The 23,263-nt window shown below is 42.3% G+C and overlaps 1 protein-coding gene across 2 annotated transcripts in view; it reads right to left on the bottom strand.

The window, feature by feature from the left end:
• The window catches only part of DIAPH1 (diaphanous related formin 1), a 238,965-nt gene that overhangs the window by 121,179 nt on the left and 94,523 nt on the right, over positions 1 to 23,263 (bottom strand). Inside the window, exons 2-4 of one of the 2 annotated variants that reach the window (XM_089656643.1) lie at positions 19,605 to 19,631; positions 2,970 to 3,125; positions 844 to 945 (exon numbers count right to left, since the gene is read on the bottom strand). In XM_089656643.1, the coding sequence (XP_089512769.1) occupies positions 844 to 945; positions 2,970 to 3,125; positions 19,605 to 19,631 (285 nt within the window). The remainder of the gene's footprint in view (positions 1 to 843; positions 946 to 2,969; positions 3,126 to 19,604; positions 19,632 to 23,263) is intronic. The other variant, XM_089656710.1, reaches the window with a different exon arrangement.

Below are 23,263 nucleotides of genomic sequence, written 5' to 3'. Positions count from 1 at the left end.
TAAATCCTCTGGAGGGCAAGTGGTTAATGTTCCCAACTTAGGGTGGCTTTTATTATATTGCTTTTGTTCTAAACCATGCTGGATGTCTCAAAAAATATGTAAAACATTTTTATTTCACAAAATAAAGAATGCTTAAAAAAATAAATTACTGTACCTACTCATATCTAGCTGCATTACAGATGCATACACTATAAACATATGATAAATTATTATAGCTGAACCGCAAACTAAATATATTATTTAGACTGCAGCACATCTGGCACATGTCCATCCTAGATTGCAGAATACCTTGCACAAACCTGGCAGATATCTATCTTAGATTACAGCATATCTAGTGCACATCTATCCTTTATTGCAGCATACTTGGCACATGTTCATGCTTTTTTGCTTCTCTAGTGGTCTTGCACATCCTCTTCCCAACCCCATAAATAGGTAGCCTGTCAAGCATTGTCTTCAATTCACTGGTGTCTGCTTTCTATGAGAAGGGCAATCAGTCTCCTAACTGCCACCTACACCTGTAATCTGCAGAAGGCAGAGCCCGGGAGTTAGAAATAAGTGTGTTTAGGTACTCTCTGCCCAGCACCAATCAGCTCTGCATAGCTGCACCACAATTGCCACTCTGCTTAATAACTCCCTGCCCATACTGTAGATCCTTCCTCCTGGCTCCAGCAGCTGCAGGATCTTTTGAGCCTCTTTAATGCCTACACAGACTCCAACAATGCAATGAGAAGAATACCAACAATACAATGCTGGATAAAGAGCACACAATGGAGGGGAAGAGGGAGATTTTGGGTCTATTTTAGCTGTTGTCTGGAAATGGGCTTGAAGGTAAAGAGCACTCACAGCTTTGGATGTATGTAGATACTGGGAGACCATCTCTCTTTTTATCATGATATCCTTTGCTCGTAAAGGCTGTTGCTTTTCCTCATTGAGGTTCATGTCATTCTAGAATTTGTAAGAGAAAACAATGTAAGAAATCATAAAAATGAAACATGTAAAGTACTATTTTCCCTGCTCTCTGGTAATAATTTGTCGTTGGCATACGTCAACTTTACATAGACATATGTTGATGTTACAAAGAATGCAATAGATTATTAATTTGCCTTTGGTGCTATGCTGTTAGCTAGGCCATTTTGCTGTACAGAAAGAGAGAAAAGCTTCCTAAGATTTCATAAACATGCTTAATAGGCAAATTCAGCTATTTACAATCCATTACAGAGATGGTTTTTTAAGTGTACATTCAGTCAAAATGTCTTTTTTACAGTTTTGTATTCGAAGTGGGGAAGTTTAGAACCTGTCAGTTTTTACAGTGCTCTGTGGTCCTGCTGGGGAAAATTTCCCTCACTTCCTTTCTTGGTGTTAAGAAGACACAAAGACAGGAAGGATAAGAAACCTCTAAGGGGGACACAGATGCACAGATGGCAATTAAGTCACTGTTGTCTTTTTTTTATTTTTTATTTATTTAGAAGAGTAGGGGGGCACTAGATTTCCCATTTGCACATTACTGCTGCCTTTATGAGCCGCCATCTGAAAAGTGTTCTACGCCTGATTGCTTTTATAGCAGTGGCTGGAAGGCATTCAGAAGGTGCTTTTGCCGTATCCTGACTTTTTTTTACTTTTTTATTTTTGTATTAATTGCCAAATGGCAATTTTACATTGTAGCACCTGCAGAGCCAATTGTTTGGTGCCATTTGTCCAACTCTGAAACCTGAGTTAAAACTGAGGCTGCCACAAAGCAAAGCAGGCTTTCTCCAAGCGACAATGTTGTTAACGGGGCAGATCTAGCAAATAAGTCTTTGGACAGAAATAAAATATGAGAGGTGTATATGAGATGTGCATATAAATCTCTACTTTTCTCAAAAACTGGTTGGCTGGAGTTACACTTTAAGAGTGGTGTCAAACAAGCATTTCAGAACACTAAATTTTTTCTACTTGCTAATTAGCCTGTCCAGCCTATGTCTGGTAGCAGCAACATGAATTTTGTGAGGCAAACATTTGCATGTATACATGATTATGAAAAGTGTATTAATCAAGTGGTGTTAAAAAAAGGAAAAGAGAAAAAAAAATAAAACACGTTCTCTATTAATCGTGAACTGCCAACCAACCAGTTTTGTTTCTTGGTTTATTTTTCAAAAGAAAAAGAAAGGTGAAACCTGATTGGTTGTCTACTACTACAGAGGATTTTTTTTTCAAACATTTTTATATAAAAGTCCTAAAGATGCTAAATATGAAAGGTGGCCCAAGTCACTGGCTGGTGATCACAGCTTTACAATATTGGGCCAACTGTCCAATAATGCTGACAGTTTGGGGAGTTAAACAACCACTGGGTTTCTTGATAAGCAGTCCCCTGTGGGCAGTCCACGTTTACATTAGTACCATAATAATCACAGATCATCATGGATTCACAGTTTCTTATACCTTGCATAAAGCCATGCATAAGACCCTTGCACTGGAAGGCACGCTCTTTCATCAGGGTTATATGAATTACATAAAAAAAAATGTTATAAAGCCCTAAGACTTGCCAAAAATTTAAGCTGGATAGAATTTTGGTTGGTTCAGCAGGGAGCAGACTAATTTAAATTTATCTATGGGCAGGCTGTTCGTACAGAAGATGATCTCTCAAATCGTTCAACCAGCCTGTTAGAAAATTTTCATCTGATCAGTGCCACGAGCTATTGCCGTCGGGATGATCGTATTCTGACAGCAGGGAAGCCTACCCGTGTCAGAATACAATACCTCCACTGGGATTCCTCCATCTATATGGAGTGTGTTAGGGGAAAGCAATTAAATTTTCTTTCGTTCAACCAAGGAGTAGAATGAAAGAAAATTAATCAAGTATGTTCTACTTTAGAGTTAAAAAAATTTTTAAGCCTTTCCTTAATCACAGTTGTCCTGAAGCAGGTAAAAATTAGAGCGTCATGAGCATCTGTCAGAGTACAAAATGGTATTTATGTGGCTGTGAAACCTACCAACATCTGTTCAAACAAATCCAGCACAGTTTCATCATTGAGTTCCTGCAGCGTCTGCAGAGGATTGTCAGAATAGTTGGCAGAATTCCTATGTGACATATACGGCTTTTCCTTCTCCTTCTCCTTCTTAATTCTCATACTTGTAAACCTTTCGAGCTGTAAGAGAAACCGAAAAAAACAACTTTTTATTAACAGCCACCAACTGCTGGCAAATCTTTCACCATTTTAAACCGCTGCCACTTAAATAACGATCATTACCATCACTATTTTATGGCTTACTTTTCTATTTAGGCATCTGTACTAAACAGTTAAAACTTGCAGACTTGTCCCAGACATATAAACACATCTGGAAAAAATATTTCCAGTTCGGTCTTTCAATGTGAACAAAGTGGCTATTCAGGAGTTAAGGACATTCAAAATATTACATTTTAAGGAAAGAACTTAGAAAAAAAAAAAAAAAAAAGAAAATGAAAAGACAACAGGACCTTAAAAATCAAACCTTGCAGAGAAAAGCAACAGGTTGACTGGTTTAATGCCACATTCCCCTATCAGCATATACTCACCTTTCCTTTAGTCCCCAGCACTCCATTTACCACTGGGAGTGGCGAAAGGAAGTATTGTGTAAGTTATGAAATGCTCTAACTGGAGGTTACATATGCCTGCCTCCATGTGACAGCTCTGGGCCAGTTACCAGCAGCACTGTCACATGAGGGTGGTGAGTTACATGCTTCTTTATACCCATAAGTACAAGGAATTCTGTCGCACTTGTGAATGAAGCCTAAAAACACTTGTCAATGAACTCTGAACTCTCAGAAGAGTGTTAAACTGATCTCAAAATGCAAGCTGAATGCACCTGAAAGCAAAATGCCTTTGCCCATTGACACAAGCGCTTAGGATGATTTCACGCAAATTTATATACTCTGAAGCAGCACGATCCTTTGTAGTATATCAATATCTGCCACCTGGTAAAGACTACTGGATAACGAAAACTTAGCTGTGGGATCTGCAATCCATTGTTTGTAAATAAAAAGTACAGTATGTTTTTATTTGAAATTCAGCAACTTGCTTTTATTTTTAAAGTAAGTTAAAGCCTGTATTAAACACACATTAAAATTGTAGAGAGCAATTTTGCGTATTTTCACAAAACACACGCAAACTGTCTGTTGTACTTGCTGTGCCGCTTATTGCAGTAAGACACACAGTGACTGCTTGAAAAAATGGCACAGCAAAAGGCAGAGTTAAAAAAAAGAAAGAAAAAAAATTAAATTCTCAAAAAGATACTTGAGCTTTACTACCACTGTCACGTGTAGGACAGTCTGTTGAAATGAATGGACTGCCCTACACACGAGACAACATTTATGTATGACACCTGAGAATACTCCACAGTATTATCAATGGGGGCATACAGGAAATACAGTTGTGCTCAAAAGTCTGCATACCGTTAGAGAATTGGTAATAACATTTATATAGAAAACGTGAGTAAGCAGACAAAACATTTCTTTTATTTCTTATGGGATTCACATTCAACTGAAGGTCATAACAGAATGGAACAATCATAAAACAAAACATGGCAACAAGTAAAAAAATGAAATGACTCCTGTTCAAAATTCTAAATACCCTTAATTCTTAATACTGTGTATTGCCCCCTTTAGCATCAATGACAGCGTGCAGTCTTTTGTAATAGTTTTCTATGAGGCTCTGAATTCTTGAAAGTGGTATAGCTGCCCATTCATCTTGGCAAAATGCCTCCAGGTCATGCAAAGTCTTTGGTCGTCTTGCATGAACAGCATGTTCGAGATATCCCCAGAGTGGCTCGATGATATTAAGGTCAGGAGACTGTGATGGCCACTCCAGAAACTTCACCTTTTTCTGCTGTAACCACTGAAGGGTCAACTTGGCCTTGTGCTTAGAGTCATTGTCATGCTGGAAATTCCACGAGCATCCCATCTGCAGCTTTCATGTAGAAGAATGCAAATTGCCTGTAAATATTTTCTGATAACATGCTGCATTCTTCTTGCCACCACTTTTCACAAGATTCCCTGTGCATTGGAGCTCACACACCAAAACATCAGTGAGCCACCACCATGCTTCACAGTGGGGATGATATTCTTGTCGATATAGACCTTGTTGACCCCTCTCCAAATATAGCGCTTATGGCTGTGACCATAAAGCTCCATTTTGATCTGGTCACTCCAGATTACAGTGTGCCAGAAGCTGTGAGGAGTGTCAAGGTGTTGTTGGGCATATTGTAATTGGGCTTTTTTGTGGCATTGGCGCAGTAATGGCTTCATTCTGGTAACTCGACCATGCACCTCATTTTTGTTCAAGTATCGTCATATTGTGCACCTTGAAACATAGGTTACCTATAGGTTATTCTTGTATCCTGAACAATCCATCTGACAGTTGTGGCTGCAATCTTTATTGGTCTATCTGACTTTGGCTTGGTATCAAGAGATGCCCAAATTTGCAACTTCATAATAAAGTGATTAAACAGTACTGACTGGTATATTCATGGCTTCAGATATCTTTTTCCATCTTTAAAAAGTTCCATTACCTTGTTACGCAGGCCTTTTACAGTTCTTGTCTGCTCCCCATGGCTTAGTATCTAGCCTTCTCAATGCATCCACATGAGAGCGAACATGCTCATTGACTATTTATACACAGACAATGCAATTTGCAATTTAAAAAGCCACAGATGTGGGACATTAACCTTTAACTGCCATTTTAACCTGTGTGTGTCACCTTGTGTGTCTGTACCAAGGCCAAACATTCCAAGGTACGTAAACTTTTGATCAGGGCCATTTGGGTGATTTCTGTTATAATTTAAAAGGAGCCAAACATTTACAGGTGAAACTCAAAAAATTAGAATTTTGTGCAAAAGTTCATTTATTTCAGTAATGCAACTTGAAAGGTGAAATACATGAGATAGACTCATTACATGCAAAGCAAGATAGTTCAAGCCGTGATTTGTCATAATTGTGATGATTATGGCTTACAGCTCATGAAAACCCCAAATCCACAATCTCAGAAAATTAGAATATCGTAAAAAAGTGCAATATTCTAGGCGCAAAGTGTCCCACTCTAATCAGCTAATTAAGCCATAACACCTGCAAAGGGTTCCTGAGCCTTTAAATGATCTCTCAGTCTGGCTCAGAAGGAATAACAATCATGGGAAGGACTGCTGACCTGACAGATGTGCAGAAAACCATCATTGACACTCTCAATAAAGGAGGGAAAGCCTCAAAAGGTAATTGCAAAAGAAGTTGGATGTTCCCAAAGTGCTGTATCAAAGCACATTAATAGAAAGTTATGTGGAAGGGAAAAGTGTGGAAGAAAAAGGTGCACAAGCAGCAGGGATGACCGCAGCCTGGAGAGGATTGTCGGTAAAAGGCCATTCAAAAGTGTTGGGGACTTTCACAAGGAGTGGACTGAGGCTGGAGTCCGTGCATCAAGAGCCACCACACACAGACGGATCCTGGACATGGGCTTCAAATGTCGTTGTTATGGACCACCTGGTGTACTCTAGCAGTCCCCAGGACAGGATTCCCCAGGGCGCGGAGTCTAAGCCCCAGTCCGCTTGTTCACCAGAGCCCCTGATGGTGGGGATGGGCTTGGTGCGGACAGTGACCAGGTCGCGGCCCGAGTACACCCACCTGAGGTAGAGGAATCACCAGAGGTAATGACAGGTAGAGAGCCTGACGTGAAGAGGCAGACAGGTCTGGAGAGTAGCAGCTAATCCGTGTGGGTCGGATGGATGACTGAGCAATAGCGTGGTCAAACAGGCCAGGTCGGTAACAGAGGGGTCAGCGTGGTACAAGGCAGCAGGCAGAAGAATAGTCAGGTCACTCGCCGGAGTCGGTACCAGTAGTTCAGATCAGGTAGGGATATCCAAAAGAGAGGTCAAACTTAGCCAGGGGTCAGAGCAGGAGAAGTCAGCAGAGGTCAGGTCCAGGCAGGTCAGCAACGAATCTCAAACAACAGGAGCACAGGAACCAGATCAGACCACACGGCAACTTGTGTCTGTGCAGGGCTGATTTAAGTAGACCGCCCTGCACCTGACAGGTGCAGCCTAGGTCCTAGTGCCTGCCCAGCACCGTCATAGGCGACGGTGCGCCTGGGTCCTAGTGCCCTGATGCCTGCATGTCTTGACAGACACCTACGCATGTGCAGACCCATGTGTCGCGATGGTCCCCGACAGTCGTATTCCTCTTGTCAAGCCGCTCCTGAACTACAAACAACGTCAAAAGTGTCTTACCTGGGCTAAAGAAAAACAGACCTGGTCTGTTGCTCAGTGGTCCAAAGTCCTCTTTTCTGATGAGAGCAACTTTTGCATCTCATTTGGAAACCAAGGACCCAGAGTATAGAAGAAGAATGGAGAGGCACACACTGCAAGATGCTTGAAGTCCAGTGTGAAGCTTCCACAGTCTGTGCTTCATTAAGTCCAGGGTCAATGCAGCCGTCTACCAGGAGATTTTGGAGCAATTCATGCTTCCTTCCGCAGACAAGCTTTATGGGGATGCTGACTTAATTTTCCAGCAAGACTTGGCACCTGCCCACACTGCTAAAAGCACCAAAACCTGGTTCAATGACCGTGGGATTACTGTGCTTGATTGGGCAGCAAACTCGCCTGACCTGAACCCCATAGAGAATCTATGGGGCAATGCCAAGAGAAAGATGAGAGACATGAGACCAAACAATGCAGAAGAGCTGAAGGCCGCTATTGAAGCATCCTGGTCTTGCATACCACCTCAGAAGTGCCACAGGCTGATAGCTTCCATGCCACGCCGCATTGAGGCAGTAATTGCTGCAAAAGGGGCCCAAACCGAGTACATATGTATGTTTATACTTTTCAGAGGGCCGATATTGTTCTATGTACAATCCTTGTTTTATTGATTGCATGTAATATTCTAATTTTCTGAGATTGTGGATTTGGGGTTTTCATGAGCAGTAAGCCATAATCATCACAATTATGACAAATCACGGCTTGAACTATCTTGCTTTGCATGTAATGAGTCTATCTCATATATTAGTTTCACCTTTTAAGTTGCATTACTGAAATAAATGAACTTTTGCACGATTTTCTAATTTTTCGAGTTTCACCTGTATGTGATAATAAATGGCTTCATATGATCACACTTCTTAAATTAAGGACAGTTTTTTGGCATGATTAGTCATACTTTCAATATTCATGCCAACATTTCCTGACTTCTGCCAGGGTATGCACTTTGAGCACAACTGTATATTAGTATCCAGTTAGGAATGATACATATTGCACTCATTTATTATGTCAGTGGCTTAAATTTTAAAAACAAAAGTAACAGCTATAATGTACCTAAATAGCTTCTACTTAATGTATATTAATAGAACTTTTATTTTTATATTTATTTTCTATAATCTTTTACGTATTTATTGAGCAGAAGAACTTGAAATCTTGTTAGGATTGTCCTGCAGTTTGGCATTCTCTGATAGATTTATTCTTACTTTCTGTACTGGAGGCAACCTGTTTCTACAGACAAGAAGTGAAAGAAACTCTCCAACAGCAACACATAAATAAAAAAAAAAGAAATATGTTTAGTTTTCTAAGTTAAAAGTCCATTTGTTTTCTAGTTTTGGATGCAGTAGGGAAAGATTAGAACCTATCGCAGGTTTTATTGCTGTCTAGGCGTCTATTAGAGAGATTTCCCATCACTTCCTGGTGACACAGTTTTACCAGATTTCCTGTCTGGCAAAATTATATAACCAGAACAGGAAGTGAGGGATACTCTCTAACAGCAACGCAATCAAAAGGGAAAAATGATTTTTATGTTAAGTAGGGGAAAGCTAGAACCCCTATTAGCTAGGAAATCTCCCACCCGCAAATAGAAGTAAAATCTGACAGGTCAAAAAACCCTATAGAGCAGTGGTTCTCAACCTTTCTAATGCCGCGACCCCTTAATACAGTTCCTCATGTTGTGGTGACCCCCAACCATAAAATTATTTTCGTTGCTACTTCAGAACTGTAATTTTGCAGTGGGAGGAATAGTGCCCCATCATTGGTATCAGTGGGAGGACTAGCGCCCCATCATTGGTATCAGTGGGAGGAATAGTGTCCCATCGTTGGTGTCAGTGGGGGGAATAGTGCTCCATCATTGGTGTCAGTGGGAGGAATAGTGCCCCATCATTGGTATCAGTGGGAGGACTAGCGCCCCATCACTGGTATCAGTGGGAGGAATAGCGCCCCATCGTTGGTGTCAGTGGGGGGAGGAATAGCGCCCCATCGTTGGTGTCAGTGGGGGGAGGAATAGCGCCCCATCGTTGGTGTCAGTGGGGGGAGGAATAGCGCCCCATCGTTGGTGTCAGTGGGGGGAGGAATAGCGCCCCATCGTTGGTGTCAGTGGGGGGAGGAATAGCGCCCCATCGTTGGTGTCAGTGGGGGGAGGAATAGCGCCCCATCGTTGGTGTCAGTGGGGGGAGGAATAGCGCCCCATCGTTGGTGTCAGTGGGGGGAGGAATAGCGCCCCATCGTTGGTGTCAGTGGGGGGAGGAATAGCGCCCCATCGTTGGTGTCAGTGGGGGGAGGAATAGCGCCCCATCGTTGGTGTCAGTGGGGGGAGGAATAGCGCCCCATCGTTGGTGTCAGTGGGGGGAGGAATAGCGCCCCATCGTTGGTGTCAGTGGGGGGAGGAATAGCGCCCCATCGTTGGTGTCAGTGGGGGGAGGAATAGCGCCCCATCGTTGGTGTCAGTGGGGGGAGGAATAGCGCCCCATCGTTGGTGTCAGTGGGGGGAGGAATAGCGCCCCATCGTTGGTGTCAGTGGGGGGAGGAATAGCGCCCCATCGTTGGTGTCAGTGGGGGGAGGAATAGTGCCCCATCGTTGGTGTCAGTGGGGGGAGGAATAGTGCCCCATCGTTGGTGTCAGTGGGGGGAGGAATAGTGCCCCATCGTTGGTGTCAGTGGGGGGAGGAATAGTGCCCCATCGTTGGTGTCAGTGGGGGGAGGAATAGTGCCCCATCGTTGGTGTCAGTGGGGGGAGGAATAGTGCCCCATCGTTGGTGTCAGTGGGGGGAGGAATAGTGCCCCATCGTTGGTGTCAGTGGGGGGAGGAATAGTGCCCCATCGTTGGTGTCAGTGGGGGGAGGAATAGTGCCCCATCGTTGGTGTCAGTGGGGGGAGGAATAGTGCCCCATCGTTGGTGTCAGTGGGGGGAGGAATAGTGCCCCATCGTTGGTGTCAGTGGGGGGAGGAATAGTGCCCCATCGTTGGTGTCAGTGGGGGGAGGAATAGTGCCCCATCGTTGGTGTCAGTGGGGGGAGGAATAGTGCCCCATCGTTGGTGTCAGTGGGGGGAGGAATAGTGCCCCATCGTTGGTGTCAGTGGGGGGAGGAATAGTGCCCCATCGTTGGTGTCAGTGGGGGGAGGAATAGTGCCCCATCGTTGGTGTCAGTGGGGGGAGGAATAGTGCCCCATCGTTGGTGTCAGTGGGGGGAGGAATAGTGCCCCATCGTTGGTGTCAGTGGGGGGAGGAATAGTGCCCCATCGTTGGTGTCAGTGGGGGGAGGAATAGTGCCCCATCGTTGGTGTCAGTGGGGGGAGGAATAGTGCCCCATCGTTGGTGTCAGTGGGGGGAGGAATAGTGCCCCATCGTTGGTGTCAGTGGGGGGAGGAATAGTGCCCCATCGTTGGTGTCAGTGGGGGGAGGAATAGTGCCCCATCGTTGGTGTCAGTGGGGGGAGGAATAGTGCCCCATCGTTGGTGTCAGTGGGGGGAGGAATAGTGCCCCATCGTTGGTGTCAGTGGGGGGAGGAATAGTGCCCCATCGTTGGTGTCAGTGGGGGGAGGAATAGTGCCCCATCGTTGGTGTCAGTGGGGGGAGGAATAGTGCCCCATCGTTGGTGTCAGTGGGGGGAGGAATAGTGCCCCATCGTTGGTGTCAGTGGGGGGAGGAATAGTGCCCCATCGTTGGTGTCAGTGGGGGGAGGAATAGTGCCCCATCGTTGGTGTCAGTGGGGGGAGGAATAGTGCCCCATCGTTGGTGTCAGTGGGGGGAGGAATAGTGCCCCATCGTTGGTGTCAGTGGGGGGAGGAATAGTGCCTATCATTGGTGTCAGTGGGGGGAGGAATAGTGCCCCATCGTTGGTGTCAGTGGGGGGAGGAATAGTGCCCCATCGTTGGTGTCAGTGGGGGGAGGAATAGTGCCCCATCGTTGGTATTAGTGACACAAATGATGGGGCACTATTCCTCCCACTGACACCAATGATACTTACCTTGCTGACCCCTGCTCCAGCCTGGGCTCGCTCCCTCCCTCTCCCATCTACAGCCTGCAGAAGCAAAATTTGCACTTACCTGTCAGCTGTCTTCCTTCTCTGGCCTCTCTCCTCTTCACTCGGTCCTGCAGCTCCCTCGATCTTCTTCGATCTGCGCGCTCTGCCGCTCGGCTCCTCCTCTCCAAGCTCCACCTCCTCGCCGGTGATTGGCCGCCTGTGTGCCTCTCCTGAGCTACATTTCCGGTGGCCAATCAGCGGCGAGGAGGCGGAGCTGTTGAGTGATCCCGGAGGTGTGGCCAGGTTTACAGGGGCAGCATATCATCCCGCCCACAGATCGCGAGACAGAGCAGCGGTGTCTCGGTTCCTAAGACCATCGGAAATATGTGTTTTCCGATGGTCTTAGGCGACCCCTGGGAAATGGTCGTTCGACCCCCAAAGGGGTCGCGACCCCCAGGTTGAGAACCGCTGCTATAGAGCGTCCCTGGTCGCCGTAGCAACTGCGGCGGCGATGCCCCCTAGACACGGGCCGCTCTCTCGGGAGCACGACCTTTGTCATTTGACGAGTGCAAGCACAGGAAAACCCCTGTGACCGCGCTGCACTCGTCGGGGCCGTGCGGCGTCAGAGTGACTGCCGTGGGCCGGACACCCTGGTGAGTTGCCCGCCCTCTTCCCGGCCAAGTGGCTGGGGAAGTGTGGGCTTCTCAGCGGGGAACCGCCTCTCTCCCCCCGGCTGCTCCAGATGGGGAGAGACAGGAGATGGGGGTGTGACAGAGAGAGAGACAGGCAGCCTGCACACCGTGACAGTCCTGTTTACGCTTATCTACAGTAAAGTGAAAGTAGAAGAAAATCCCATTTTCTGGGTTGACACCAGAACTGTAACAGAGGGGAAATATTCCAATGAGGACACTAGTTCTGGTGACACCCCATTATTCCTTCACTTTGGAGAAATTTACTCTCACTACCTCTTTTGGCTATGGGACAGGAAGTGAAGGGAAATTTCCCCTATGGGACATAGATGTAAATAATAAAGAAAAGCTGACATGGGGTATAACCCTCTGTATGAAAAAAATGCCTTTAGTTACACTTTAAAATATAATCAGACCGTGAAAGCAAACCTTTGCAGTGCCTGGGCACTGCAGCTTTTACCTGGATCTGGTCACGAAGATTTAAAAAGTTGAATTTTTGGAAAAACTATGTAAATGTGGATAAAATACTGTTTTGTTACTGTAATAAAGTACAGAAAAGTATACTGACATTTCGTTTAACTATCCTGGAGTGCATTCTGTTAAACATTCTGCTATACATGAATAAAAAGGTGGTGCCTGGTAGGATCAGTGTGTTTTATTTTTATTAGCTTTAAATTCTACAGAATCTGACAGCTGTATAATAATGGATATGATAAAATAAAGGAATACCATCTTAGTTAATAAAATAACTGATCATAACTGCTGTGGTGTCTTTGATAAGGAAAGTGCTTTAAAAAGAAAGAACTGACTCATATACAATAATGATCTATTTTGAGAAAATAAACAGTAATAATGGAGGTACATCAATCATATGTAATCTACTTACACAGCGCTTAGACAATAACTACCTCAAATTGTGAGTACAATTATAAAAGAACAATACTGGGTAATAATTCATCTGGCAGGGCACAAAAACCACTCTAATAACAGTTATTGGTTATTAGGGTGTTTAAATGTAATTAACTATAATGACAGATTTTACATCATAGTGTAGAATACTATCAAGATCACTGAAATGCTAGATGGTCTGAAATAGAGATGGGCCAGATTTATCCAGCTCATCCCTGTTTCCTTCTGGGCACTTATTCAGAGACCCTCAAATCGCCAAATCATAACTTATTATTCAATTCTATGACATTTACCCATAAAATTTAGCATTCCTGTAATAAAAATTTTCAACTGATCCCACCCTGCTCCTATATTAGCAATGTGTTATATAATCCAGCTATGCTAGATAGTTTGTCTCATTTACATATGCTCCCATGCGCACAGGCGACTTATCAACCAGGTGACTTGAAGACGCCTGTCTTTCGAAGAGCTTTGGATTAGGAGAAACTCTCCCCCACTAAGGTCTTTTATATCTATCTTCAGTTTCAACACTTTTTTGCTACCTTAAGACCTTCCTTAGCTCTAGTCTAACAGCTTTTAAATTCAGATGTACCCAGGGACCTACACGGTTACATCTTATCTCTAATCTCTATAAAATATTGCCGCAAAATCCTCAACATGCCTTTGCCATAAGGAGGCCATCTATAAAGTTTTATATGTACTGGTACAGAACTCCAGATCTTTTACACTTGATTAATGAGAAGGTGCCAGAGGTGTGTTGGAGATGTGAAGAGACAGAGGTACCTTGGCTCATATTCTTTGGTTCTGTCCTCTTATACAAACCTATTTGATCCATAGTGCAGCAAGTTTTGGAGAATGTTTTAGATACTTCTCACCCCCTGTACCATCTCAATTATTATATTAGGTATACCTAAGGGTGCTAAAAGACTTGTTGCTCATATTCTCACAGCAGCCAGGAGACAAATTCCTTGCTATTGGAGAGCTCCAAGAGTTCCAACATACGCACAATTCATTTCTGCAGTAGCAGAGGTCAGAGAGCTGGAATACCTAACGGCTATCGCCAATGAGTCCCTGGACACTTTTCACAAAATATGGAACCTCTGAGACAACTCCCCTTATGGGTCATCTTACTCTTCCATTACAATCCCTTAGTGTTATTTACTAACTAACATTCTGGTGCAGAGTCAAAGTTACACATCCTGATACATGTTTTAATTACATTTGAAATATTTTTCGAGCCCAGTAATGGCCAAAGTCGATGTTTTGAGTCATTTTTTTGATGACTGTTCCTTCTTATTTCTTCTTACACGTTCCCCCTCCCCCTTTCTTTCAGGTTTATATCATACATGAGTATTTGCACATTACTTCTTGTGATTTTGTCTATATATATTTAGGCTTTATAGGCATGTTTTTATACCACCGTTGTAAGATCCGAAAATTCCCCGCCTCTATTAAGACACTTGCTAAGAATTGCTTTCATTTCTAGGAATATGTTGGACTCTATGGAACCTGCTGGTGATCCCCTCTTTATTCATCCATGCGATTTGTCAGACCATTAAGTATTATATGCTTCTTTATTGCAATTAGTTTTTCTTTCTCTAATCGTTGTAAATGTTAACAAAAATTACATTTTAAAAAAAAAAAACCATCATTGAAAAACATGAAAAAGTCAAAATTTAAAAGGCTTTTCTTGGAAACATTAAATAAAATGACTTGCTCCTGCGTATATGCAAAAAAGTGAAAACATTCTGGAGACCTAACAAATCAAGTTCTCCATGATGATATCTACACAGGATATTAGGGCTGAAGTTAAAAGATATACCTGTAACTGAGTAAAAAGTGTTGTCTGTTTTCATGATTCATGATGAATTACTCCAGCTCAATTAGCCATAGTGACTGGCTGTAGAGCAGGGCCTACTAATGCAAAGGAGGTCTGTAAGGGAATCTCTGAATGCCTATCTACTGAATATTTAAAGGAGGGGGATACCCTTAATATGGACTGGAGGAGATGTAATAATAGTCAAGTACACAGCGACGATGAAACATATTTTGTCAAAGAAGAAATCTAGGTATACTTTTACATAGTTACATTGGTCCAGCTTGGAGCAATTACTATGCATATAACATAAATGGCCAATGACCCTGGAAGCTGGAAATCACTGAAGAAGGTATTGCTACTCAAGTGATCTTCACTTGCTTCAGGGTACTGTGCTGAGTGGCCAACTTGATATATTCTGAACACAGAAGCTTGGCTGTGGTGATGTCACGCTCTCCTTTGGCTGTGTCCCTGCTATGTGAAAGCAGTAATCTACCCCTACACAGTGGTTTGCCAGGGTGAGACATACAATGCATGGAACTACTTACCTCTGCCTTATGGGATTAACCTGAGGAACATAGGGCCAGATGACTGCTCTGCTCTATGGGTGGCCAAGTGTAAACAGACTGCCCTCCAATCTGCTCTGCCTAGATGAAAGGAGACGTATCCCCTTCAGTTTTTTTTAGGATCAGATTGGAGTTAGCGGGTATAAACAGACAAAAGTCTGTTTACATCCTCTGGTCTATAGAGATACATGGACCACCCAATCAAGTCCATCTGAAAAAACGATAGGTGGACCTAATCGGACTGCCCATGTGAAAGGCCCTTCGTTTTCTAACGTGACGCAGGGTCATCTGTGATTACTTGTTCAATCACAACTATGTATATCACTGCTAATTACAAGACATGATATATCTTGCCTCTATCTTTAATCCGGATGCAAGCCTTTAAAGTGGTTGTAAAACAGCCAGACATGAAATATGAACAAAGCATATCACTCCATAGTGTGTATTTGTCTCTATTCAGAGCACTAAGTGTAATTTCTTTCTGCTGCCCCATTCCTCTGCTATCTGTATGAATCACATCTGACAAGTTTTCCTGACACCAAGAGAAAAAAGGTGACAGGGGAGGGATCTCCAGCAGACGGACAGGCTCAGCTCTGTTCCTGTGTGCTGTGTAAAGGGGGAGTGTCCCTTCCCACCAATCAGCCCTGCATATGCAAGTTCAGTTTTCTGCAACCTTTATAAACTCTGCACTTTGGAAGGATATAGAGAACATACATGGCCAACACAAAGAACAGCAGACTACAGGTCGACAGATACAGCTTATGTAGGAGAGTTTATTTCCTCTCTGTGTATAACCTGAAGTTAATCACTTCACTGGGTACATATAAGGGTTTACAACCACTTTAAATAAATAATAAAATGCATCAGGCTGCCAACTCAGCACGAAAGCAAATGAAGATCATGGGAGTGGCAGTGTCTACTTCAGTGATTTCCAGCTTACGGGGACATCGGCCAGGTATAATATATACAGTTGTGCTCAAAAGTTTGCATACCCTTGGAGAATTGGTAATAGTAGAGTGAGCAGGCAAAACACATTTATTTAATTTCTTATGGACTCATATTCACCTGTAGGTCATAACAGAATGGCACAATCATAAAACAAAACATGGCAACAAGTAAACAAATGAAATTACCCCTGTTCAAAAGTTTGCATACCCTTCGTTCTTAACGTGTATTGTTCCCTTTACGATAAATGACAGCGTGCAGTCTTTTGTAATAGTTAAAAATTTCAAAATAAAATAAACAAGCGAGAAAATATATTGAAAAGCTGCTTGCATAGAAGGTGAACCTCTGTGACCTCTTCATAAAATATATAAACATAAATATATGTACATCAAGTTTGAATCCTTTTTTAACATATGTTATGTCCCATTACAAACATTTTATTTATTTTCCTTTCTTTCCATAATCGGATTCATGTTGAATTTTAATTATAATCAATTGTAATCATTACATATTTTCCATTTGTACAGCAAAGTAGAGCCATCTAAGGTCACCTGTGGTCCCATGGGTTAAACAGCGGAAACGCTGTATATGTATGATTCTGGTCCCAGGGACTACGCCTCAATGGAGGCCGTGTGACCCAATTTTAACAATATCCTTTTTAACCCACACTCTTTTATTTATCACCACATAGTACTATCCCTGGATCACTACATGGGGTATATATTGTATACTGCATTAAACTGCAACAATCGATACCACTTCTTATTTTGCCCAATATTATTCAATCCTCCTCCTGTGATGCTCTCTGTTAAGGTTAGACGATCTCCAGTAAAATGGCCGCCATCTGCATGTATCGCGCATGTGCGGTCCGCGATACATGTGGATGCGATTAACGGCGCATGCGCGCCATACACTATAAATAGATTGGAATTTGAACAGGCATACTCCCTTTGAAAAAGTGTATTAACACGAAACGCGTTAGGGAGGTGCCCCTAAGCAGTGAGTACACTCAGCACGGCTCACATGGACAGCCGGAGGCCATCTTGGTGTTTTCAGATGGAAGTCTATTTACCTGTCTTTCATGTCCAACACTTTATAATAAACTACTACACTATTGGAGACTTCCCTCTTGGGCTGGTTTTTCTGCGAGCCCCCACTCTCTTAAGGTGAATTCTGCTAACCTGGCATATAATAATGTGTATGATCCCCCTGGTGACTGATGACTGAATATCTGGAGATTGGTTACCCTCCTCTGATGTGTGTTACCTGGATGTTGCTGGCCTGAGGACCCTTTGTGCTGCAGTGTTCCAGATCCAAATGACCAGGAGTTGGTCTTAATATACTCCAATGCGCAAGAGATTGCGCGATCTGGTTAGTATAATCCACATCCATTCTCACAGCCACAGGAGTCACGGATTTTTCACCATGCATTACTACCATTGGATAGATTGACTTTGTCACTCATGTCACTATATGCACCTTTGACGTTTTATACATGAGATTGCTTCAAATTATTGTTTTCAGCGCCGTTGAGCGCTGTTCACGTTTGGTTTGTTTTCAATTTATGATTATGCACTTATATGGTCAATATTTTATATATTTTAATTGATGCCTTTAGCACTGCATATTTTTAGGTTTATATATTTTGTTTATATATTTTGTAATAGTTGTCTCTGAGGCCCCGAAATCTTGCAGGTGGTATAGCTGCCCATTTGTTTTGGCAAAGTAACTCCAGGCCATGCAAAGCCTTTGGTCGTCTTGCATGAACCGCAAGTCTGAGATCCCCCTCAGAGAGGCTTGATGATATTAAGGTCAGGAGACTGTGATGGTCACTTGAGAACGTTCACCTTTTTCTGCTTTGACCACTAGAAGGTCAAACTTGGCCTTGTGCTTAGGGTCATTGTCATGCTGGAAAGTCCAAAAGCGTCCCACGATTAGTTTTCGTGCAGAAGAACACAAAATTGTCTGCCAGTATTTTCTGATAACATACTGCATTCATCTTGTATTTGCACAAGATTCCCTATGCCTTTAGTGCCCCCCCCCCCCAAAGATCAGTGAGCCACTACCATGCTTCACAGTAGGGGATGATATTCTTGTCACTATAGGCTTTGTTGACCCCTCTCAAAACAAAGCACTTATGGTTATTACCACAAAGCTCTATTTTGGTCTCCTGACTCCAAGTGTACCCCTCTCTCTAACCCAAACAATTCTTCTGGCAGTTGTGGCTGCAATTTTTCTTGGTCTACCTGACCTTGGATGAGTGGTAATCTTTATTACTGGTAGAATTACCAGGTTAAAATAAAGGAAAATGATCCAGAAAACATAAAAAAAAACAACTAATGCACTCTCCACATCTACAGACTGCAGGATTACAATGTGTTATATTTTTGTTTTTGGGTTTAGCTAAACTATACACACTATGTACACAAATAATTGATGTTAATTTTTGTCACCAGTTTTGTGGGGGGTTTTTTTAGAACTTAAGATTTTTGACTAAAAGTAGATTTTAAAATCAGAGTGTTAAATATCATGGATATCCTTAAGTCAATATACAATGTAAGAAGTATAAAATTGTGATTCTGGTTAGTAATCAAAAATCGCAGTTGTTAAAATGATTAGTCAAAGAAGCACAGCAATGTTACTGGGTTATTAAAGCAGTAAGGATAATGTTAGCGAAACAATATAAAAAGTTACTGGACTCTTCGAATGTTACATATCTAACTCAAATATGTCAAAATGTAATATGTGGTCGATAATATCCTATTTATGAACTCCCAAATCATTTGCCATCTTACACAACTACCAATCTTTAGGGCAGTTTTATGGCCTGGGTCAAAGGGCTTTGGGCTGCGTCAATAAGCCTGTTTACAGAGTACACAAAAGAGGACCAGGGGCCACAATAAGAGTCATAATCACCTGGCAGGGTAATTCCCTTCAAAAAGTGCTTCTCTTCATAATGCAGATACAACCTTAGTTCTACGTTGCATTTCTAAATGACCTACGTTTGCCTATTCAGGTTGGGTACAGACAGGCAAATGTCTTACAAGACAGAAAATGGGACATTTACTCAACTTTGAAAGCGTCATTAAAAGTCGATAGGTCCCTATGGCATTTTCTCTGACTTGTTGGGTGCATATGGCACACATGGTGACACTCTACAAAGTATTGGTAATGATTACCACCTAGGTTCTGATGGTAGTGCTTATCACTGCTCCCAAAGAAACCCTCCTTCTTAAAACACAGCTCAAACTGGGCCCATCACTTGCAAGAAGCAAGTTTGACGACCTTTGCTGAGTAATTGTACTTGTGATTGTAGAATGTAATTTTTGATTCATCCGTGCTATGGAGGTAGGGATGTACATTAAAGGAAAAAGAAAAACCAAAAGCTTTACATGCAACAGCAGAGCCTCTGATGCAAGCAATACAAGGGGAGGCAGCACAGAAGCACAGTGCACAAAAACACACTTACCTCATCTACCATAAGACGTTTAAATGTCTGGTGTAATCACAAAAATTAAAAGAAAAAAAAAAACAAGAGACAAAAGACAAAGTCAGTCAGACAGAAGTCACCCACAGATTTCACCATAAAAGCAATTAACAAGAGAACATTTAACATTAACTGAACACCAACATTTGAATTGAAAGCACCAACATTTAAACAGTAATTTTAGGAAAGGAATACAAGAAGCTATAAAAAAATTCAGACAACAAAGGTGATATTGAAAGATTTCTACTATGCGGTGCCTATAACAAAGCCAGCACATGCATTTTCCTACAGTAACCAAAATGTATGTATATGATGAGGACCAATTTAAAGCTGAACACGGGCAAAAAAAAAAAAAGTATTTAAATAGACTCCTTAATAGCCAAAAAATATACATTTTATTTGCACCAAAGGCCTTTGCAATCCCAGTTATTACCATATAAAAGTAACAGTGATATCATCACTGTGGTGCACATAACCTGTGTGCAGAGAGCACAGCAGTCCCACCCACTACAGGCAGCCTACAGAAACTTCCTAAAGACGCCGCTAGGTGAAATGTACGCCGAAGAACAAACGTGATTCCATCATATCCGGGCTCCGGTGACGTCACATCCAGCCGGTACAGAGGCGTAGAACGCATGTCCGACATCTTAATTGAATACACAAGCAATAGATGCTCATGCCGGCTTCTCAGGCACTGTATTATGTGAGTGTATAGAGTTTACTTTTTAATTTTTGCTGTTGCCCCATTAAATACTACACTTAGAACGGTTTTTCACTTCTGTGATTCCTTCGCGCGGTATGGCATAATCAGCCAGGATTACCTGTCTCAATCCCTCTAAATACCTTTTGGTGAAGATATTGGCAATTTTACATCAGTCTTCCTGGCTAGTCAACTATGAAGTGTGGGTGATGGAGACCATTCTTGGAGGAACCTTTAGAGAATACCCTGGTTTATAAAAACACAATGCGATATATATGACCACTGTAATGGGGTCATATAGGTCTGGTGAGTGAGCCATTTGTTTGCCTCACAGAGGACACATGGATCTTTTTGTTACCATTATTGAGTTCTAAAAAAGACTGTTACACTTTATGTTTATTTAGCACGTGGTGGAAGCACAAGGACTTCTTATGGAAATAGGAGTACATATACTTATTGATCACATTGTTTTATGAATTGTCTGATGAATAGTATACTAACTGGTTGCTTGTTCACAGTCAACCAATATTTAGTTAACCTATTGGGTTCACTAGGGTGAATTTTTACTTTAAGTACAGTGCCTACCTATTCACTATCAGTCTGCCTACAGAAAATTACAGGCGGGGGCGGACACAAGACCAGTCACCCTGCACAAAGAGAGAGAGCAGCAGAGACCTTTATTACAGGAACATCTGCACAGAAGCAGTGTCACACTGGTTTACTGCACAAATCTGGAAGAATACACAAAGCACATCAAGATTCAAGGAAGAATGCCTTGTGTTTGCTTATCCAGAAATTCCATTTTTAAGACTGTTCATTTATACCCTCTAAATTGGTGGTACAAATTAAATAAAGCCACATGGAATGCCTGCACAAACTTGTAGCTTTCTTCCTGTAGTCTCTATACATGTGGAGCTCATTTATGCAAATTCTGATTTGAGAAAATCAAGATTTGGCTCACCTCCTCCCATATACCTTTCTTCTGGTCTGTGAACTACAAATTTGATGGGTTAACAAAAGGCTATGTAAAAGGCGAAAGGGTGGTCCAAGTTCTGAATTTCCCAGCTCAAAGTAGGATTTTCTCCTGGGACAGAAAGAGGCGCTCAGAAAAAAATATCTGCAAAATACCCACATCCTTTATACAACCAAAGTAGCATGATAGTCAGGATAATGAAAGGCTCACCTTTGTTTAAGTCAATGTCAGATCAAATAAGAATCCCTCACCACCATGTCCCTCATTTACACTCAATGGAACCTGAAATATTAGAATTTACTGCAGATCTGTTGCTCCAGGATCCCAATGTGGTCAGACATATTAGCAAATTCTCATGCATTTAGCCAGGTGCTTTCTACTGAAGGTTGGGGTCATAGTTCAGACTGGCTGAGCCTCCCCTTCCAGCAAAGAACATAAGACCAACCCCCGTGAGATCCCAGAGCAGCAATTTCTGCAGTAATGGCCTTTACATGCTTATGTTACCGTTTTATTTTTAAGGGAACAAGGTGGGCAGAACAGCAATGGGTTCTTATTTCATTAGAGTTCCATTTTAATGCAAATGCCAATACTGGCAAGAAATTTGTTCTGTATGAATCAATGACAGTAACTGGTGACATCAATGGTTCAGGCCACAACAATACATGTACAGGCTTTAGCCTCAGAAACTGGTCTGAGGCTTCCTTCGGCCTAAGCAAAAGTGTAGCATGAAGGACGCATACATTCAAAGGAAAATAAAACCACTTTACCCAGCCAATTATTGCTACTCTGTTTCAAACATGTAGTACACAAAATTAACCACAAGAGGGCACCAAACAACCACAAACATCACAAGCCACTTCGTATTATACCATAGTGGTACTGATCTGAGCTTTTATGGCATGAGAAACTCATACAAAAATAAAACACACACAAATACAAGATGACTAAACAGGACCTTCCACAAAATGCCAACCCTGCAAATAATCCCTGGTGATCCTGCCATGAAGCTCTTTATTCAGACTGTTATAGCGTGACAATACTTTCCCAGTCTCCCAAAATGTGCTTATGCGTGGTCTCCCATCATATAGGCCTCTGGTGGAGGCTACAAAGGTCTCTTTCAACACACATTATGCAGGCATGGTCTACTGTTACCATCAGAAAAGCCATAAAGCCATCAATGGAGTACATGCTTGTAGACAAAAAGATGCAAAGAGGCTGTAGAAGCTCTGAGATGCAACAAAAAATGAACAAAAAAAGGGGGGAAACTAGTAGTACTTTAAAAACAAGAAAAAAAATATTTTCCTAATTAACACTGCTTTAACAAAATAATATAATTCAGTTGCAGTTTACATCTACTTTAACATAAAAAAGTAATGCCTACATTTTACATTTAATACATAGTTAAAAAAAAAAAAAAGTCTCTGATCATGCGTGTATGCCTAGACCAGGCCTATACTAAACATCTATAAAAAGGAGAGCTGAAATACAATATAAACTCTCGTCAGAGACAGGCACCACACTAAAAAGAGTGAAGTGTCTGCCAATCTTCCCAAGGATTTCCTGCCCTGTGGACAATTAAATATAGTATATAACACTTTCTTCCCTCGGTGTACTCTTCACAAGGCTTTGTACACTCACACAAATTTACTAACAAGTCCTTATATCTGTATCTTTCAGGAGTGCTTATTATTGTGCACCCAGACACGGCATATGTTGAACATAGAAAGTTTACCTCTTGTTTCAAACATTGCTTAAATCGGTCAGGCCGCTTTACACTTAAAGCTGAACTCCAGGCAGAAAAAGTTTAAATACATTCCTAAATAGCCACAAAAGGATATGAATCCTCTTTGTGTGCACCAAGTGTCTTCTTAACCCCAGTTATTACAGAGCTGTCGGAGGGACCCAGAAAGCTCACCCATTACAAGCTGCCTGCAGAAAACTACAGGAGGGGCGGATACAAGACCAGTC

This window comes from Staurois parvus, unplaced genomic scaffold (genome assembly GCF_062004578.1).
Source record: "Staurois parvus isolate SC_StPar_1 unplaced genomic scaffold, SC_StPar_1.0 ptg000006l, whole genome shotgun sequence".
NCBI lineage: Eukaryota > Metazoa > Chordata > Amphibia > Anura > Ranidae > Staurois > Staurois parvus.
This window is presented reverse-complemented; position numbering and strand designations above follow the sequence as displayed.